This window comes from Peromyscus eremicus, chromosome 1 (assembly GCF_949786415.1).
Source record: "Peromyscus eremicus chromosome 1, PerEre_H2_v1, whole genome shotgun sequence".
NCBI classification, from domain to species: domain Eukaryota; kingdom Metazoa; phylum Chordata; class Mammalia; order Rodentia; family Cricetidae; genus Peromyscus; species Peromyscus eremicus.
In genome coordinates, this window is record NC_081416.1 from 87694063 (window position 1) to 87710663 (window position 16601).

At 35.2% G+C, this 16601-nt stretch overlaps 1 protein-coding gene across 1 annotated transcript in view; it reads right to left on the reverse strand.

Annotated features, from left to right (window-relative positions):
* Pde3b (phosphodiesterase 3B) overlaps positions 1–16601 on the reverse strand; it is a 149169-nt gene that overhangs the window by 29431 nt on the left and 103137 nt on the right. The window contains exons 5-7 of the mRNA XM_059268486.1: positions 11138–11244; positions 5864–6074; positions 5241–5314 (exon numbers count right to left, since the gene is read on the reverse strand). Coding sequence (XP_059124469.1) covers positions 5241–5314; positions 5864–6074; positions 11138–11244 — 392 coding nt within the window. The remainder of the gene's footprint in view (positions 1–5240; positions 5315–5863; positions 6075–11137; positions 11245–16601) is intronic.

Genomic DNA, 16601 nt, shown 5'->3' on the forward strand with positions numbered 1-16601 from the left:
TAGTTTTTGTTTTATCATATTATATTATGTTATGTTACGTTAGTTATGTTATCTCTTAGAAGCCTGTTTTGTTTTCTAATGAGACAGAAAGGGAGTGGATCCAGATAGGAAGGAAGGTGAGAAGGAGCTGGGAAGAACAGAAGGAGGGGAAACTGTAATCAGAATATATTATTTGAGATTAAAAAATACATTTTCAATAAAAGAAAAATTAATTTTTAAAAATTCCAACTCAGATAAAAATGAAAGTCCTCTAATCTCAGAGAACATTTATAATTAGAATTTATAACATAAATATTTAGCCATTTGAAGTTCAAGTTAGAAAAAATGTTTTCAATTGAGTTTCTAGAGCACAAGCCACCCTGCACTCTGGTGGGAAACAGAAATGACTATATAGGTGGAATGTAAAATTCATGAACATCTGGAAGCCTGCTAATTGAAGACAGAATGTCACATTAAACAAGAAATAAAAAAAATATTCAGTACAGTAATACTTCACATTACTGCTGCCCTGGCCAACATTTTACTGCACTAACATGAAAATTCTCAAGTGGAAATCCCCCCCACTGAGACTCATCATTCCAAAGAATAATTCCAAAGAGAAGTAGTCAAAAAAAAAAGTGTGTGTGTGTGTGTGTATGATCCATGTATTTCCTAAAAAGTTATATTAAGTGTAATGGCATGCTATTAAAACCTACCATGCCAGTGGAAGACACTATAGCAGAATACCTTTATATTGGGTGACTTAAAAACAACAGAAGTTTATTTCTTACAGTGCGAGGCCAAGAAGTAGGTCAGAGTATCAGCGCAGTGGAGTTCTGAGAAAGTTTTCTCAGGTTAGACAATGCCATTTTCTCAAATAGTAGAAAAGAAAGCCACAAAGTTCTAGTGAGTCCCTTTTAAGAGAAATAATCTTACTTCTGAGAGTTCCACCTTTATAATCTGATTACCTTCCAAAGGCTCCAAACTCTAATACCATTACATTGAGGGTCAGGGTTTTAGTATCTAAATTTGGGGTAAATAAAAGAAATTTTAGCCTGTACCCTTAAGTATACAACTGAACATTTTTAGTAAACAAGGTTACACAAACTATCACAATAATCCACTTTTAGAACATTCTCATCATCTCCAAAATGTCCCTCATGCCTGTTTGAGGCTAATCTCCACTATCCTCTGAAGTCTCAACCGTTCTGACATTATATAAATTCACCCTTTGAGAATTTCTTATAAATGTAATAATAAAATATGTAAATATTTAAGCATTGCTTCTTTCAATTAAAACAATATCATCTGTGCTGAATCATACAACAAAAATTCATTGCTTTAACCGCTAAACAAAATTCCACTGTAGGCATATACCTATAGCATTTATTCACTCACAAGCTAGTATTCGTATTGCTTCCAGATCTGCACTATCATGCCTAAAGTTTTCTCCTGGGTATACTCTGAACTGAAGTATTGGTGAATCAAGTGGTAAATCCACATGTAACTTTCTAGAAACTGACAAATGTTTTGCACAAGGGTCCAAATTCCTCTGCATCCTTCCACTAATAACTCTGATTTTGCTTTCCTACTTAGAATATTAGTTTTATCTCATTGTAGTAGTAAACTGCATTTCCCTGAGGATGTCTGTCATTTTATTCTATTTTAATTATCCAGTTAGCTCTTTTGCCAAATGACTGTCACTGAAATACCTCCTCCTCCCACTTCTTCTTCTTCTTCTTTGTGTTTTTTGTTTATTTGTTTCTTCTGCTTTTGTTTTTTGACACAGATGGCACTATGTACCCAGGCTGACCTCAAATTCATGAACTCCTTGCCTCTACCTCCTGTATTCATACTACAAGTACTTTTTTCCATATTTATCTAAGTAGTCTGACATACTACTATTGAATTTTAAAAGGATACAACAGGATACAACTCCTATTCAGACAAATAAATGCACCTATTTCCTGTTACTATTGATTCGTCCTCTCACTTTCTTATTCGCACCTTTTGAATAAAAACCTCTTTTATTTCCTTTTTTTGCTTCCTTCTTTATGTACTAGTAGGTACTGAACTAGGTCTTACTGGTGGTTGTAGGTAAGAGCATTACCACTGAGCTATATCCTCAGCTCTCTTTTTACTTTTAAATTTTAGGGGTGGGGGCTAGAGAGATGTTTCAGCAGTGAACAGTTACTGGCTGCTCTTCCAGAGGACCTGGGTTCAATTTCCAGCACCCACATGGTGGCTCACAACCATCTGGAATTCAGTTCCCATAATTCAAATACAAGGGGAACAGATGCCCTCTTCTGGCTTACACGGACAATGAATGCACATAGCACACAGACATACACACAGACAAAACACATACACATAAATAAATCTTTTTTAAAAATTGAAAATTTCAAAAAGGTCTCATTAAGTTATAGAGAACAGTCTTGAAATTATTCTGTAGCTGGACTGGCTTTGACTCTGTAGCCCAAACAGGGTGTGTACTTGCCTCCTGAGCAGCTGTCAAGGTCTGACCCATCAGGTCTATTTAAGCTTTGAATAGCTAAAGACAAAAATGGCAAAATTTGTATTCAAAAATCATTTTTTTCAAACCAAAGGCATACCAACTTGATCTATAACTTCTACAAGATCTACTCTTTTTTACACTGTGGTTTACATTACTTTTTAAGCATGTAGTAAAGTAAGTGTTCAAGCTCCTTTTCTGGCCAGTGGATATTCCAGCACTATCTGTTGAGAAAGCCATTCTTTCTTTTCTCAACAATCCTGGCTTACCTGTCAAAATTAGTTGATCATTAATGCAAGGCTCTTCCCATGGACTCTTGGTTCTATTCCACTGACCTGGGAACTTCATCTCTGTGCCCATAGCAAACATCTCGAATTCACATTTTCTATTGTAGGCCATTTGTATTTCCATAGAAGCTTTAACATCTTAATTTTCACTTTCCACCCCCTAAAATAAGAATTGGCTGAAATTTTATAAGGGCTGTATTAAATTTGTTTTTATCCATTTGGGAGAATTGTCATTTTGTTAACACTAAGTTTTCAAATCCTACAAAATGTCTGTTTATGTATTGTCTCAGCAATGTTTTATAATTTTTAGTGTATAAATTTTATTTTACTTGTTCTGTTAGACTTGTTCTAGCTACCTTATTCTTTTTGATAATACTTTGAATGAAATATTTTGTTAGCTTCAGTTTTTAACAGCTTATTTCTAACATGGAGAAACAGAGTTGAATTGAACTTGTTGGATTCTAGCAGTTCTAGGAGAGAGGCAGTGTGTGAGTAAGTGAGTGTGTGTGTGTGTGTGTGTGTGTGTGTGTGTGTGTGTGTGTGTGTATGTTACAGTTTCTACTGAAAAGACCTATGTATGAATAGATCATGATAGATAATGATCTATTTGCTATATCATGATAGATAATTCATAGTGATCTAGATAATGATCTATGAATAGATATTCCTTTAGATTATAGATGATTTCATTTATTTTTCTTTCTCATTTTTCTTACTAAACCATTAGTATACTGCTGAACAGAAATGAAGTGACCAAATATTCTCCTCAGCTGGTAATGAGCTTCTGGAAAGCAATAGTGTTTCTCCAATAAGAACAATTTTGGGCTGGTGAGATGACTCATCAGCATACTGTTCTCAAGTTTACTTCCTTGCACCCTCATCGGGAGGCTCATAACAACTTGTAATTCCAATTCTAGGGGATCTGACAAATACTTCTGGCCTCTGTGGGTACCTGCATTCCATGTATATATCCGCACACATACACATAATTAAAAATAATAAATTAAATATTAAAAAATATAAAAAGAAGAATGTTAACTGGGTCAGCAAAATGGCTCAGTGGATAAAGGTGCTTGCTGCTAAGCCTGATGACCTGAGTTCAAGACCCTATTACCACAAGCTGCCTTCTGTTCTTCACACATGTTCTTCATGCACATATACTTCATGCAGGCCCATGGACACAGACACACACACACTAAAATTTAAGAGGGTTGAGAATGTAGCTCAGTGGTAGAGCCCTTGCCAGCCAGGTATTCATAGTGCTCTCGGTTCAAGCTTCAACAACAAAAAATAAATGTAACATAAAATTTTAAAATATTATTAACTGTCTCTTTTCCATTAAGGATATTAGTTGTGAATATACCTTTTATGAAGTTGATGCACTACCTAGCGATTACAAGTTTGGTTTTAACCACAAAAAAAAAACTGTTAATTTTTATATAGTGCTTCTCTTTTCTCTATCTCTTGAGAATATCATGTGATTTTTTTTCCTTCTGTTTCATTACTTTGGCGTGCATCACTGATTAACCTATGGATGCCTCATGATTCTTGCATTTTGGAATACCAGTTGACCACGGGGGGCATTTTTACATTGCTAAATTCAGTCTGCTAGTATTTTGTTAAGAATTTTTATGTCTACATACATAAGAGGTATCACTCTGTTGCCTATTGTGACGATTCTGTGTAGATGTGGTGTTCAAGTAATGTAAGTCAAATGAGTAAGCTGGGAGGTATTACTTCCTCTGTTTTTAGAAGAGTGTGTGTGAAGGATTAGTCACAGTCCTCTTTTGCTTTTAAACAACCTTTTAAAATGTAAATTAAACAAATAAATAATTTTAAAACTGTTGAGTTGTATACTTTAAAAGTGCATTTTATAATCCAGAAGGAATTGATAAGAACCTGTTTCTCTGTGACCCCCCTTTTACTAAGGGTACAGCCTTTTAGAGTTTATTCCTTCCATGATCATTTTTTTTTAAGTTATACAATAGCTAAAATTTCATCAACAGCATTTCTTGTCTGAGTATAAAATGCTTCATAATGACATTAATCACTTCTCTCAATGCCATAAAAAATTATGTAATCCCTTTCAAACTTAAATTGTGTAATACAAGTTTCAATATTACTAATTTCACTATTTATCAATGCTAGCCACAACCAAAGACTACATTCATCTGTATAACACATTTCTTACTCTTCAAAATATGCCCACCATCTGTCACTGTCATTCTTAGTAATTCCTGGAGAATAAGTAAAAATACTGTATTCTTCACTGTGAAGATGGAGAAGTGTGAGCTGCAATGTAATCAGTGTAGAGTATTCACTTAGTACATGTGACTCTTTGAGTTTCATCCCCAGCACCATCGAAAACAACAACCCAGAAATGTAAAACCAGGTACACGGAAGTTAAAAACCAATGTAAAACTAGCCTTGAACTCAAATACATATGATTGATGCAGTCTCACCTGATTTTCCACTGTGGTGATCTGTAACTTCAGGTTCACATGTTGAAACATATTTGAGTATCTGATGTCCACAGCTTATAAAATAAAATAGATAAATATATATAATAAATGAAGTTTTTTCACCTGAACATAATTAAGGAATCTGCCTAATTCTTAAATAAGATCCTAACTGTAATATATCCTAATATACTAATCTGTGTATAAACCTGAATGATTTTTTTCTAGGAAGCTCCTTTGTATCCTTAAAGGAAATAACATGTTTTTGAAAGTAAACACTGGGGTCTAAGATAAAACCTGTATTTTACTGGAGCCAAACAAAAACACAAAATCCACAAGGGACTGCAAAATAAGCACTAAGTAGTGTAGTATATATTAAATTATGTTACTAAAACATTATGAGAAATAGAATACCACTATATTTCACCTTAGATGGAGATTATTTATATAGAAATTAAAAGCACTGAACTGAGAAAAACATTTAATTATAATAAGAACTACTAGGTTAAACATAGGGGATATAATCTTTATCCATCCTCCACTTATAATACAGACTCAGAAAACCACCAATATCTTTCAAGAGAACCTATATACTGAAGCAGAAATAAGGAGGTTAGGGGACTTACCTGCTACACAGATTGCTATCAGGGTTTCTCAGGTACTGATAGAAATCTGCTGCATTGGGTACACTGCTCAGTGATCTATGTAAAATAATACTTGGCTTAGAAAGAAAATCAGCAGTATCAGGAAATTCTATGGGTGAACGATTAGTTAAAGAGCCAGCAGACACTGGTACATGGCTTGAGGAATTCACAAGACTCAGGCTGGGCAAAGCACCTAAAAATTAAGAGAGGATATATAAATAAGTATGTATTTACTGTGTATGTTTTGAGTTATTATAAAGAGCATTTGCGTCCAAAAAAAAAGAAATTTCAATTTAATAATAAATTTCTATCTGTGCTGGGCTCTGAGACAATCTAAGAATTTAAGCAAAATTGTATTTTGTGTTGTATTTGTCATTACTAATCACTACTAAGTAATTAGTAGTTCTCAGCCTCTGGTATAACAATACATAGTAGGTAAATATTGAGAATTCCTTTAAATGTGTGGGCTGCATAGCATAAATTTTTTCAAGTTAAAATTGGTCTTGATCTTTATATTTTTTGAAAAGCCCATGATTTCAAGAAAAAAAAAAGTTGATTGTCTACATGACAAAGTATTGGAAATTTTTCCTAATTCATTACATTAGTTATTGAAGAACTAAGGTTCTTAACATTAAGCAAGTTGTTGAAATTATACTAGCACAGTGACAGCCTTTTAAAAGATAAACATGAATTCCTGCTCATTCAACAAACACATGAGAGAGGCTACTTTATGCTGAAAATGTGTTGAATTTCACAATGGAGAAAATAGTTAATATCTCTGCAATTCAATAAGCCTAGAACACAGTAAAGAGAATAACACAAATAAAATGAAGTCAAAAATCCTTCAGGACCAAGTAGCACTGGTAGAGTCTTTGGTGAACTCCTTGGGCTAAAGTGATAAAGATTTACCTGGAGAGGTACACAGAGGCAATACTTTGGTAGGAATTAAAGATCCAATAAAATAGTTATATGGTGACTATATATTACACATCTTTAAGTATTCATGTTTGCATATCTTAGCACTTGTGATTAATGCAGCAATGGACATGGAAGCACATATACAACCATATCGGACCTATGTCCTGTTATTTCTAGAAGAGGGACTCCTGTTCACATACTTCCAGCTATAATTTTTGAGGTTTCCAGACAGGCTATGTCAATTTTCATCCCTAATATGTAATTATAGGTTCCTTTCCTCTACACCTTCTCCAACATTAATATCATATCATAAATGTTCTATAACACAACCTGAGATAGTTTTTGAGAAGCAGGGTTCTAAATTCATTCCTTTGCATATGAATATCCACTTCAAACAGCATGTGAAATGAAAATACTTCATTCTACTACCAAGTCATCAGGGCCTTGATCATAAATGTAAAGGTTTATTTCTGAATTCTATTACCCAAATTGAAGTTTATTTATACCAATAACTGTGGTGATATTTTATTTGTGCTGAAATGTGGTGATCTTATTTGTATGTTAATAAATAAAGCTTGCCTGAAGATCAGGGGGAAAAGGTCAGCCATTTTAAGTAAACAAGAAGTCAGGGAACACACACCCTTAAACCCTTAGCAGGCAGGACCTCTGTGTGCTCAAGGCCACACTTGGAAACAGAACCAAGCATGGTGACACACGCCTTTAACCCCAGTACCAACCATAGAGACCTGGAGGTCTGTACAGACAGACAGAAAGTGACAGAGCTGTGTAGGAAGAGGAAGTGAAGTAGCTGGGCTAAGAGAGCCAATGAGAGGGCAGAACAGCATGGCAATAAAGGTGTGGTAGACAAGAAGTAACATGCATTTGGAAGCTGCAGAGTTGTTGAGGTAAGGTTAGCTGGTGGCTTTCCCTATTTCCCTGGTCTAAGGTTTTTACCCCTATATTTGGCTCTGTGTTTTTTATTTAATAGGACCATTTAGAAATTTGCCTACATTTAATGATGGGTGATGTTGCTCTGTATGCTGTGAATATGCATTGCTCTGACTGGTTGTTAAATGAAATGCTGATTGGCCAGTAGACAGGCAGGAAGTATAGCCGGGATAAGCAGACAAGGAGAATTCTGGGAAGAAGAGAGCTGAGTCAGGAGTTGCCAGCCAGACACAGAGGAAACAAGATGTGAAGGCAGAACTGAGAAAGGGTACTAAGCCACGAGGCTAAACATAGATAAGAATTATGGGTTAATTTAAATGTAAGAGCTAGTCAGTAATAAGCTTGAGCTAATGACCACACAGTTCATAAATAATATAAGCCTCTCTGTGTTTACTTGGGTCTGAGCGGCTGTGGATTGACAGGTAAGAGAGATTTGTCCTGACCACAGGCCAGGTGGGACACACGAAAACGTCAGCTACAAATAACATACTCTGTTAATTACTGCAACTTTGTAATAAGTTTTAATGACTGGAATTGTGAGTTCTTTTTTTTTTTCTTTTTCACAAAACTCTACCGCCACCCTTTTAATGGACTCTCCTTCTGTTTAGGTCTTTAACCTATTTTGCAATTCATTTTCATCATTCCTTCTATTTTTTCTGAATTCTATGGATTATTCAACTTTTAAAATCATTCTTCTCTATCACCAATGCTAGCTTTTTCTATATTATATGCATCTGTGAAGTGTCAGTCTGAGTACAATTATAACTCTTTTCCTTGTTCCAGTCATGTCTAGTACCATATAAGTTTACATCTATTTACCCACTCTGTACCCTTTCCTGCTGTTGTTATTATACATATATTATAAAATGCTATGAGGAATTTGTTATTCATTAATTGTTTCCTTATAATAACCTACTTGAGCTAAAGGGTTCTTTTCTTTTGATATGCAGTTCCATACTGGAATGCAAATTATTTTTATCCTATCTAAGGAACTTTCTTTGCAGAATTTCAGTGAGATGTGAGAGCAACAAATTCATTCAGTTTTGGTATATATATAAAAAAAAACTGTTTCATTTTCTAGCATCTTTCCTGAACAAATAAAACAAGTTTCTCTAGCTGTACTGATATACTATACACTTTGAAACAGTTATCACAAGCACATTAATATGCACCCATCATGTGTGCATGCATGTGTGCTAAAAAACAGTGGAAAGGATTTCTATACCACTAACTCTCCATGGTTATTGCATTAGATAGAGAGGCTGACATTGGAATTTTTTTTTTAATGTTTCAAAATTTTTCAGACACAGTTCTGTTGTCTTTGGCTTCCAAAGTTGCTGATGAAGTCACTGTGTTAGTGTTTTCCCTTGAAAATAATCTTTTCCTAGTTCCTTGGGGGATTTTTCTTTTTATCTTGCAATTCAGGAAACTGACTTTTATCTGAGATCCTTCTCTACGTTTAGCCACTGAGAACTCACTCAATTTAGTGAATCAATTTTATTAACTAAAAAAATGATACTGTCCTTTCCTTTGTAATTTTATTTACACATATACTTGAAATTTTGATAGTGTTCCCATTTTGCACATTTGGTTCTATTATTTGTCTTCTTTTTCTTCTCTCTAATTCTGTTTCAACATCTTCTACTCCTCTGTTGTCAGGGTCAGTGCTTTTGTCTTCTGTTACAAAACTCCAAGAACTTGAACTTAAGCAAGTGCATTCTTCGGTTCTAGATGTTCCACTGACGCTTTCCTGTGCATCCAATTCTCTGTCTGAGGGAGCTGTATATTTTTGGCATTTTCTCTGAAACATCATTGTTATTTTTAATACTGCTAAACCCAATATTATATGTAAATCTCCTGTTTCTAGTGCCTATTTCCCCTGATGATCAGTAATATTTTACTGCCTCTTCACAATTATACCTTAACATGCATTAAAAAATTTTGTTATATAAGAATACTGAAAAGTCTTTGATAAAATATATATATACATATATACTTAATGTTTTTACTTTACATGCATGGATATTTTACTTGTATGTATGTCTATGTACTAATGTATACCTCATGCACATGGAAGCCAGAAGAGGGCATCAGATGCCCTGGAATAGAAGTTACAGATGGCTCTGGGTTGTCACATGGGTGCTAGGGATCAAACCCAAATATCCTGTGAGAGGAGCCGTTGTTCTTAATGGCTAAGCCATCACGCTATCCTCCACTATGTTGTATTTTTAAAGTATCTTTCACCCAAGAAGTTCTGAAAAATCATCTAATCTGGGATTTTGTTTGTTTATTTATTTATGTGTTGTTTATGTATGTGTGTATGTGCGAGTGTGCATATGTGACATGTGTGTGTTTACATACATGTGTGTATTTGAAGGGTGTGTGTGTGTCTGTGTGTGTGTGTGCATGCGTGTGTGCATGTGTGTGTATGCATGTGAAAGCCAAAAAGTAATCTCTTGCATTGTTCCTCAGGAGCTGCCCATCTTTTTGTTTTTTGGTCTTTATACAACAGGTTCTGTCATTGACCTGGGACTAGTCACACAGACTAGGCTGGATAGCCAGTGAGTCCCAGGGAACCTCCTGCCTCTGTCTCTCCAGTTACTATCACCTGAGGACTGAACTAAATTCTTTACTATTTCCCCATCCCTATAATCCTTAGTTTAAGGGAAATACTATTAGAACAGTGTTTCTGAACCTGTGGGTCATAACCTCATTAGAAGGTGCATATCAGATATTTACATTACAACTCATAACAGTTGCAAAATTACAGTTAGGAAGTAGCAACAAAATAATTTTATGGTTAGGGATCACCACAACATAGGAAAGTGTACTTAAGAGTCACAGTATTAGGAAGGTTGAGAACCACTGTGTTAGAATAACTTGTCAGGATGTAATCAGGAATTTTTCTACTCTAATACTAAATATTTTTACCATAATCACCATTTTACAAAATCAATAGACTCTTCAAAAATTTTTTTTCCTTTTTTCTGGATCTGCAACTATTTCAAGTCATATGGTTCCTTATTTTCTATCTGAATGCTAGTGACTATGCAAGTACATAGTACATAGATGTCCAAAATGTGTTTACTCAGTGAACTAAAAAATGGACAAATAGTAGCCAACACAAATAGCTTAAACATGTCAAAACATTATATGATAGTCAAATTAAAATATGTGAAATAAGAATTTACATTGCCATGCTCTTTAAGAACTCCCATGTTTAATTCATAAAGAATTATTTGTAAGCCAGACAAGGTGATGTACACCTATAGTTCCAAATACTTGAAAGGCTGATGTAGAAAGAGCCCTTGACACAAAGGGTTCAAAGCCAGTCTCTGCAACAGTAATGTATTTTTAAAACGTATTTTTAAAAACAAGAGTATTTCTTACCAGCTCTTCTCAGACCTACATGGTGAGTCAGCGACACAGATGATGATCTCTGCTTTGGAACTGTCAGGAGATTCGAACTGAAAGGCCCATTTAGGGGCATTCCATGACTAATAAAAGGAAAAAGTAAGAATTCTTAGATCATAAAAATTCCCTTTTATTCTTTTTTCTCTTGGCAAACCAATTAGCAAATTTATATTTCTACATTCAGACATAAGACTTCTGCCTAAGGCCTAGAGGGGACACAGCAAAGCTTTTCCATTAAAAGGGTAAAATAAAAAATGCTTCTGGCCGGGCAGCAGTGGCATAAACCTTTAATCCCAGCACTCGGAAGGCAGAGTGAGGCAGATCTCTGTGAGTTTGAGGCCAGCCTGGGCTACAGTGAGTTCCAGGACAGGCACCAAAACTACACAGAGAAACCCTGTCTCAATAACCAAAAAAAAAAAATGCTTTTGACTTTTCATTTCATAATGTGTCTGATGCAACTTCTCAATCCTGCCACAGTAGCAAAGAAGCACCCAAAAACAGTATAAAGTGGCATGGGTGAGTTTCCACAAAATGCTGTCCAAAAAAACAGTATGGAACAGATTAGGCCCAGCAGGTGTTTACTGATCATTCCTAAAGTTATCACTTGGAAGGCTTCTTGAAACAGACTCTGGTCTCATCCCCACAGTTTCCAATTTAGTAAGTCTTGGACAGGTCACGTAAGGCCAGGTAATATGGCTTTCTAACAAGGTTTTAGATGATGTAGGTTTGCTGAGCCAGAGCCCTCACTGAGAACCACTGACCTAAAGTAAAGTTTTCCTTTATTTTCTGTTCCCCTTTCTCACAGACACGATCAGTAACCAAGTCATTTTATAGAACTGAAATATTTACTATAGGTTCTAGGGCTTTCACTAAGAAATTAAATATGGATAATACACTATCCACATTTAATCACAGTACACGAAGATAATAAATAAAATACAATATATAATATCTATTACAAAGTATATGAAACACATAAATGCTATATCTTCTCTTCTTTATTTATTTACGGGCCTACTTTCCTTTACTGGTTGACTCCAAATGTGACCTTAATGACATAATGAACACCATTCCTGTAAGACGTTTATTTAGCAGCCATTTTCTTCATAGTTACAAGTATACCAAACTCTTCACAGCAATTGAACAAGCCTCAGGACTACATTCTCTGTCTACTTTCTTTCAGTTTTTATTGATGTAGGCTCAGTTCTCAGTAAGATCCTCCCTAGTTCCTTCCATCCTTCCTGTTCTTTCAAATTCCATTACTCAATGAAGGCCTAGTTTTGGCCTCAGAGGTATTTATTTATCACAAATGGTCCCAAATTGTTCATAATTTTAATGCTTAAAATTTTTTGAGTGTTTATGTAGTATGAGGGCATTTATGTATACATGTTCATATGTGTGTAGGCACAAGTGTGTGTTCACAAGCAGGTACACATGCATGTGTATAAGCATGCATGAGGAGGCTTGAGGCTGACACAGGTAATCGTCATTGATTGCCTTCAACCTCACTCAGTCTTACAACTGAGTCCAATGCTTGCTGATCGGGGCTGGGCTAGGTAACCAGCTTGATCCAGGGGTACCTTGTCTGTCTTCTGAGTGCTGAAATTATGAGCAGGTCACAATCCATCATTTATATAGGTGCTAAAAATACAAATTCAGGCCCTTACACTTGGATAACAAGCAGTTTTTCACTGAGCCATTGACCCAGGCCCTTGTGAGTTCCTTTTGGGTCTGTATCTTTGTCATATCCACATTCATTTCAGATATAGCACATTGATTGAGAGAGTTGTTCAAAGGATTTTGGAGGGCAAATAAATAATAGACTCTTTAGGTCTTTACAGCAAATAACAGATCTTGTCTACTCTGAAATTTTGAGTGAGTACTTTTTCTTCACAGAATCAACATCATAATTCAACATGGGTGCCATACCCCTACAGGGCAGTTAAGTAGTCATCTGTCTTCAAAGATCTGTGTTAGTGTAATCATAAACCCTCACTGAAATTCAAAGACTTCAGTACTAATGGGTGAGAATGGATAGAAAGTGAAAAGTTTCACAAAGCGGGGAGAAAGAAGGTGTTAGGGAAATTAACAAGCTAAACCTATTACTTCTCCTTAATGAACAAAGCTGCTTTTCTCAGGTGATCGTATTTGCTGACAATTCAGTTATTTGGAAATTAACTGGTTATTAGAAAGCTTTAAGAAGTCTAAAACAAGTTGTAGCTTATTGTTTTCATGTATGGAGCTTATATTATTTTTAATCAGCAACATTGTTGTTGTTTCTGTTCTGTTTTTCAGTGCAGGAGTTAACCCAGTGCCTCTTGTCAGTCTTGTACTTTGAAAGACTGCTCCACTGAGTTCCATCTTTTCCAAGTATGGCTGCAGAGCTCTCATAAGGTAACAACAGATTTTCAATTTCCAGACTAAGAGCTTAAGAATCATTCTACAGATATTAATAAGGGATCCCAAGACTTAATGATTAGAAAACCACACAATCAAAGCTTTGCTTAAGGAAGATGGAACAATTGGTGAAGGATATGAAAATTGTCTATAAGTGGCTAATTCAATAGCCCAAGAGAGCCGTAGCAAAACTATGAAATAATGTAGACAAAGTAATAAAGAAAAAGATGAAACAGAGGGCAACATTACAAAAATTTATGCCAAGAAACAAAGGCCAAATAATGATAACATAATTTTTTTTTTAAAGACAGCTGAGGGATGAGAAGTCTGGCTTCAGTTATATCTAGAGAGGGTTTATAACTGTTATCATGTAAATTCATAGTCAGGGAAGCTATAATCAGACACAGAGCTGAGTTTAGATCAAGGTCCAAAAGCCTAGGATGGGAGAGAACTATAACAATATCAGGGTGAATACAGAGCTATCACTAAAACCCTAAAGAAACCTGTATTAATTGATGTCACATAGTGTATGTCTATATGATGGTTACATGACTTTGTTTGAATTAAATTCCCTAATATCTAATTAAAATTCAATTATTTAGTCATACTAGACACATTCCAAATGTTCAATACTCACATGTAACTAGGGGCTACAATTTAGACAGTGCAGATATAAAATACTTGTTTCTACATAAATTTATTTTGTATAGCACAGATCTAGAGACTTGTATTAGAAAAGAGTGATGGTTGCTGATGTTTTACATATTCTTGACTGTCTTAAAGTTTCACTGATTTGATTAAATAACACAACCAAACTGTCTTGGGGAAGAAAGGGTTTATTTCACCTTACAACTCTCAGGACACACTACATCACTGATGGAAGTCAGGGCAGGAATTCAAGGCAGGAGCCTGGAGGCAGAGGCTATGGGGGTGCTGCTTAATGGCTTGCTCAGCCTGCTTTCTTATAAAATCCAGAACCACGAACTAGCCCAGGGGTGGTACCATCTACAATGAGCTGGGCCCTCTAACACTGATCACTAATCAAGACAATGCCCCATCAACCTGCCTAAGATGCCTAATAGAGGCATTTTCTCAACTGAGGCTCCTCTTCCTAGATGGCTCTGGCTTCTGTCAAGTTTATATAAAACTAGCCAACACACCATTTTATCCCAACTATGTGTAAAGTACATTTGGAAACTTATTACTGAGAAACTACAGCTTCTTCATACAAGAAAAAATATATTTAGTCTTTAGAGTATATATCTCTTTAAAGGAGTGACACACAGAGTACCAATAACTGTTTTGGTCAAATTTCTAAATCTCTGATGAAAAATATGAATTTAAGTTCACTGAATCTAGAATCTACCTATATCATGAACACTTCTTAACTGAGATTTCTCTAAATTATATTTCTATTTTTAAAATGACTTGAATATGTCAAACATTTTTAACTGAAAATATACTGCTGTAATGCAAATGTGAAGAGTAAAACAAAAAACTGTCATTTTTAAAACATTTTAAATTTTTATTTATTTACACTTTATGTAAGAGTGCTATGCATGTATACCTGCATGCCAGAAGAGGGCATCAGACCCTATTATAGATGGTTGTGAGCCTCTATGTGGTTGCTGGGAATTGAACTCAGGACCTCTGGAAGAGCAGCCAGTGCTCTTAACAGCTGAGCCATTTCTCCAGCCCCCTGTTCTTGCTTTTTAAACCCACCATATTTCCAAAATTATGATTCCTTCCTATGGCAAAGAAATCTATCTTTAGTTTATTTCCTATTTCCCATTTCCCCACATCATACTTGCATTTTTTTAAAAAAACAAAAAACTATCATGTCTAAGTTTAAGACAAAATTTTTACTGTTTCTCATTTTTCTGTACTATAAATTATTCATAATTCAATCTACTGTTCTATACATTAAAGTTATATGAGAAAGAAATTGCTTGCTCAAATATTACAAAATTCAAATTAACAAACCACAAAACAATGTGGAAATCTGCGTGTGTTTCCCATATAAATCTTAACATAGGTTTTAACATATGAACAGCTATGATTCAAGCCTGCCATCTACTGTTTCAAATGTGTAACTGTACACAGCTCAAACTAAACAAAGTTTAGCTTGACACCTGCTCAGTAGGTAGTGAGACAGTAGTTTAACATGGAATTTCCATTCATTACATTTCTACTAACCCAGGTAACTGACTGAAAAGAAGCTTCTACCCACACAAGAGATCTGTATCTTTAATGGCTTTCAAAAGATGAAGTATTAAATCTTTTGTTATAGGTAAAATGGTATTTATTAATATTCATAAATTTTTAGTTTCTGTATTTTCCCAGCCTCATTTAACTGTGATTTCTGATTTGACAATGTTTCGTTTCAAGCCAGTTCTCAAGAGTATATAATATGACAACGTCTCAGCTTACATAGGAACAGGATTGGAACATTTTTGCTACCTTACACTAGCAACTGTAATAAGTCTGAAGAATATTCTTTTTTTCCAAGTCAGTAACTGTAGAATCACCTACCATGGCACCCTACACAATGAATTGGTGGCTGCCTCCATAAATTTGAATGCTGTCCCAAGCATAATAGTAGAAACCTAGCCTAGCTCTAGGTTTGAACCTCTGCAGAAGAGGCAGAAAGGATCCAGAAATACAACATGCTAAACTGATTTTAGTATCCCTAAGCAAATGTTTCTCAACAGGTGGGTCGCAACCTCTTTATGGATTAGAATGACCCTTTCACAGGGGTCGTCTAAGACCATCAGAAAACACAGATATTTACGTTACGATTCATAACAGTAGCAAAATTACATTTATGAAGTAGCAACAAAAATAATTTTACGGTTGGAGGTCGCCACAACATGAGGAACTGTATTAAAGGTCAAAGCATTAGGAAGGTTGAGAACCACTAAGCACTGACATGTTTTTTAAGGTTCCAGCATTCTCTGTACCCCAACTGACGTAAGTTTTGAGAGAGTGTTGCCTTCTTTTTAAGAATCAGTTTCTTGATTGTAACTATTATTCCTAAGGTGAG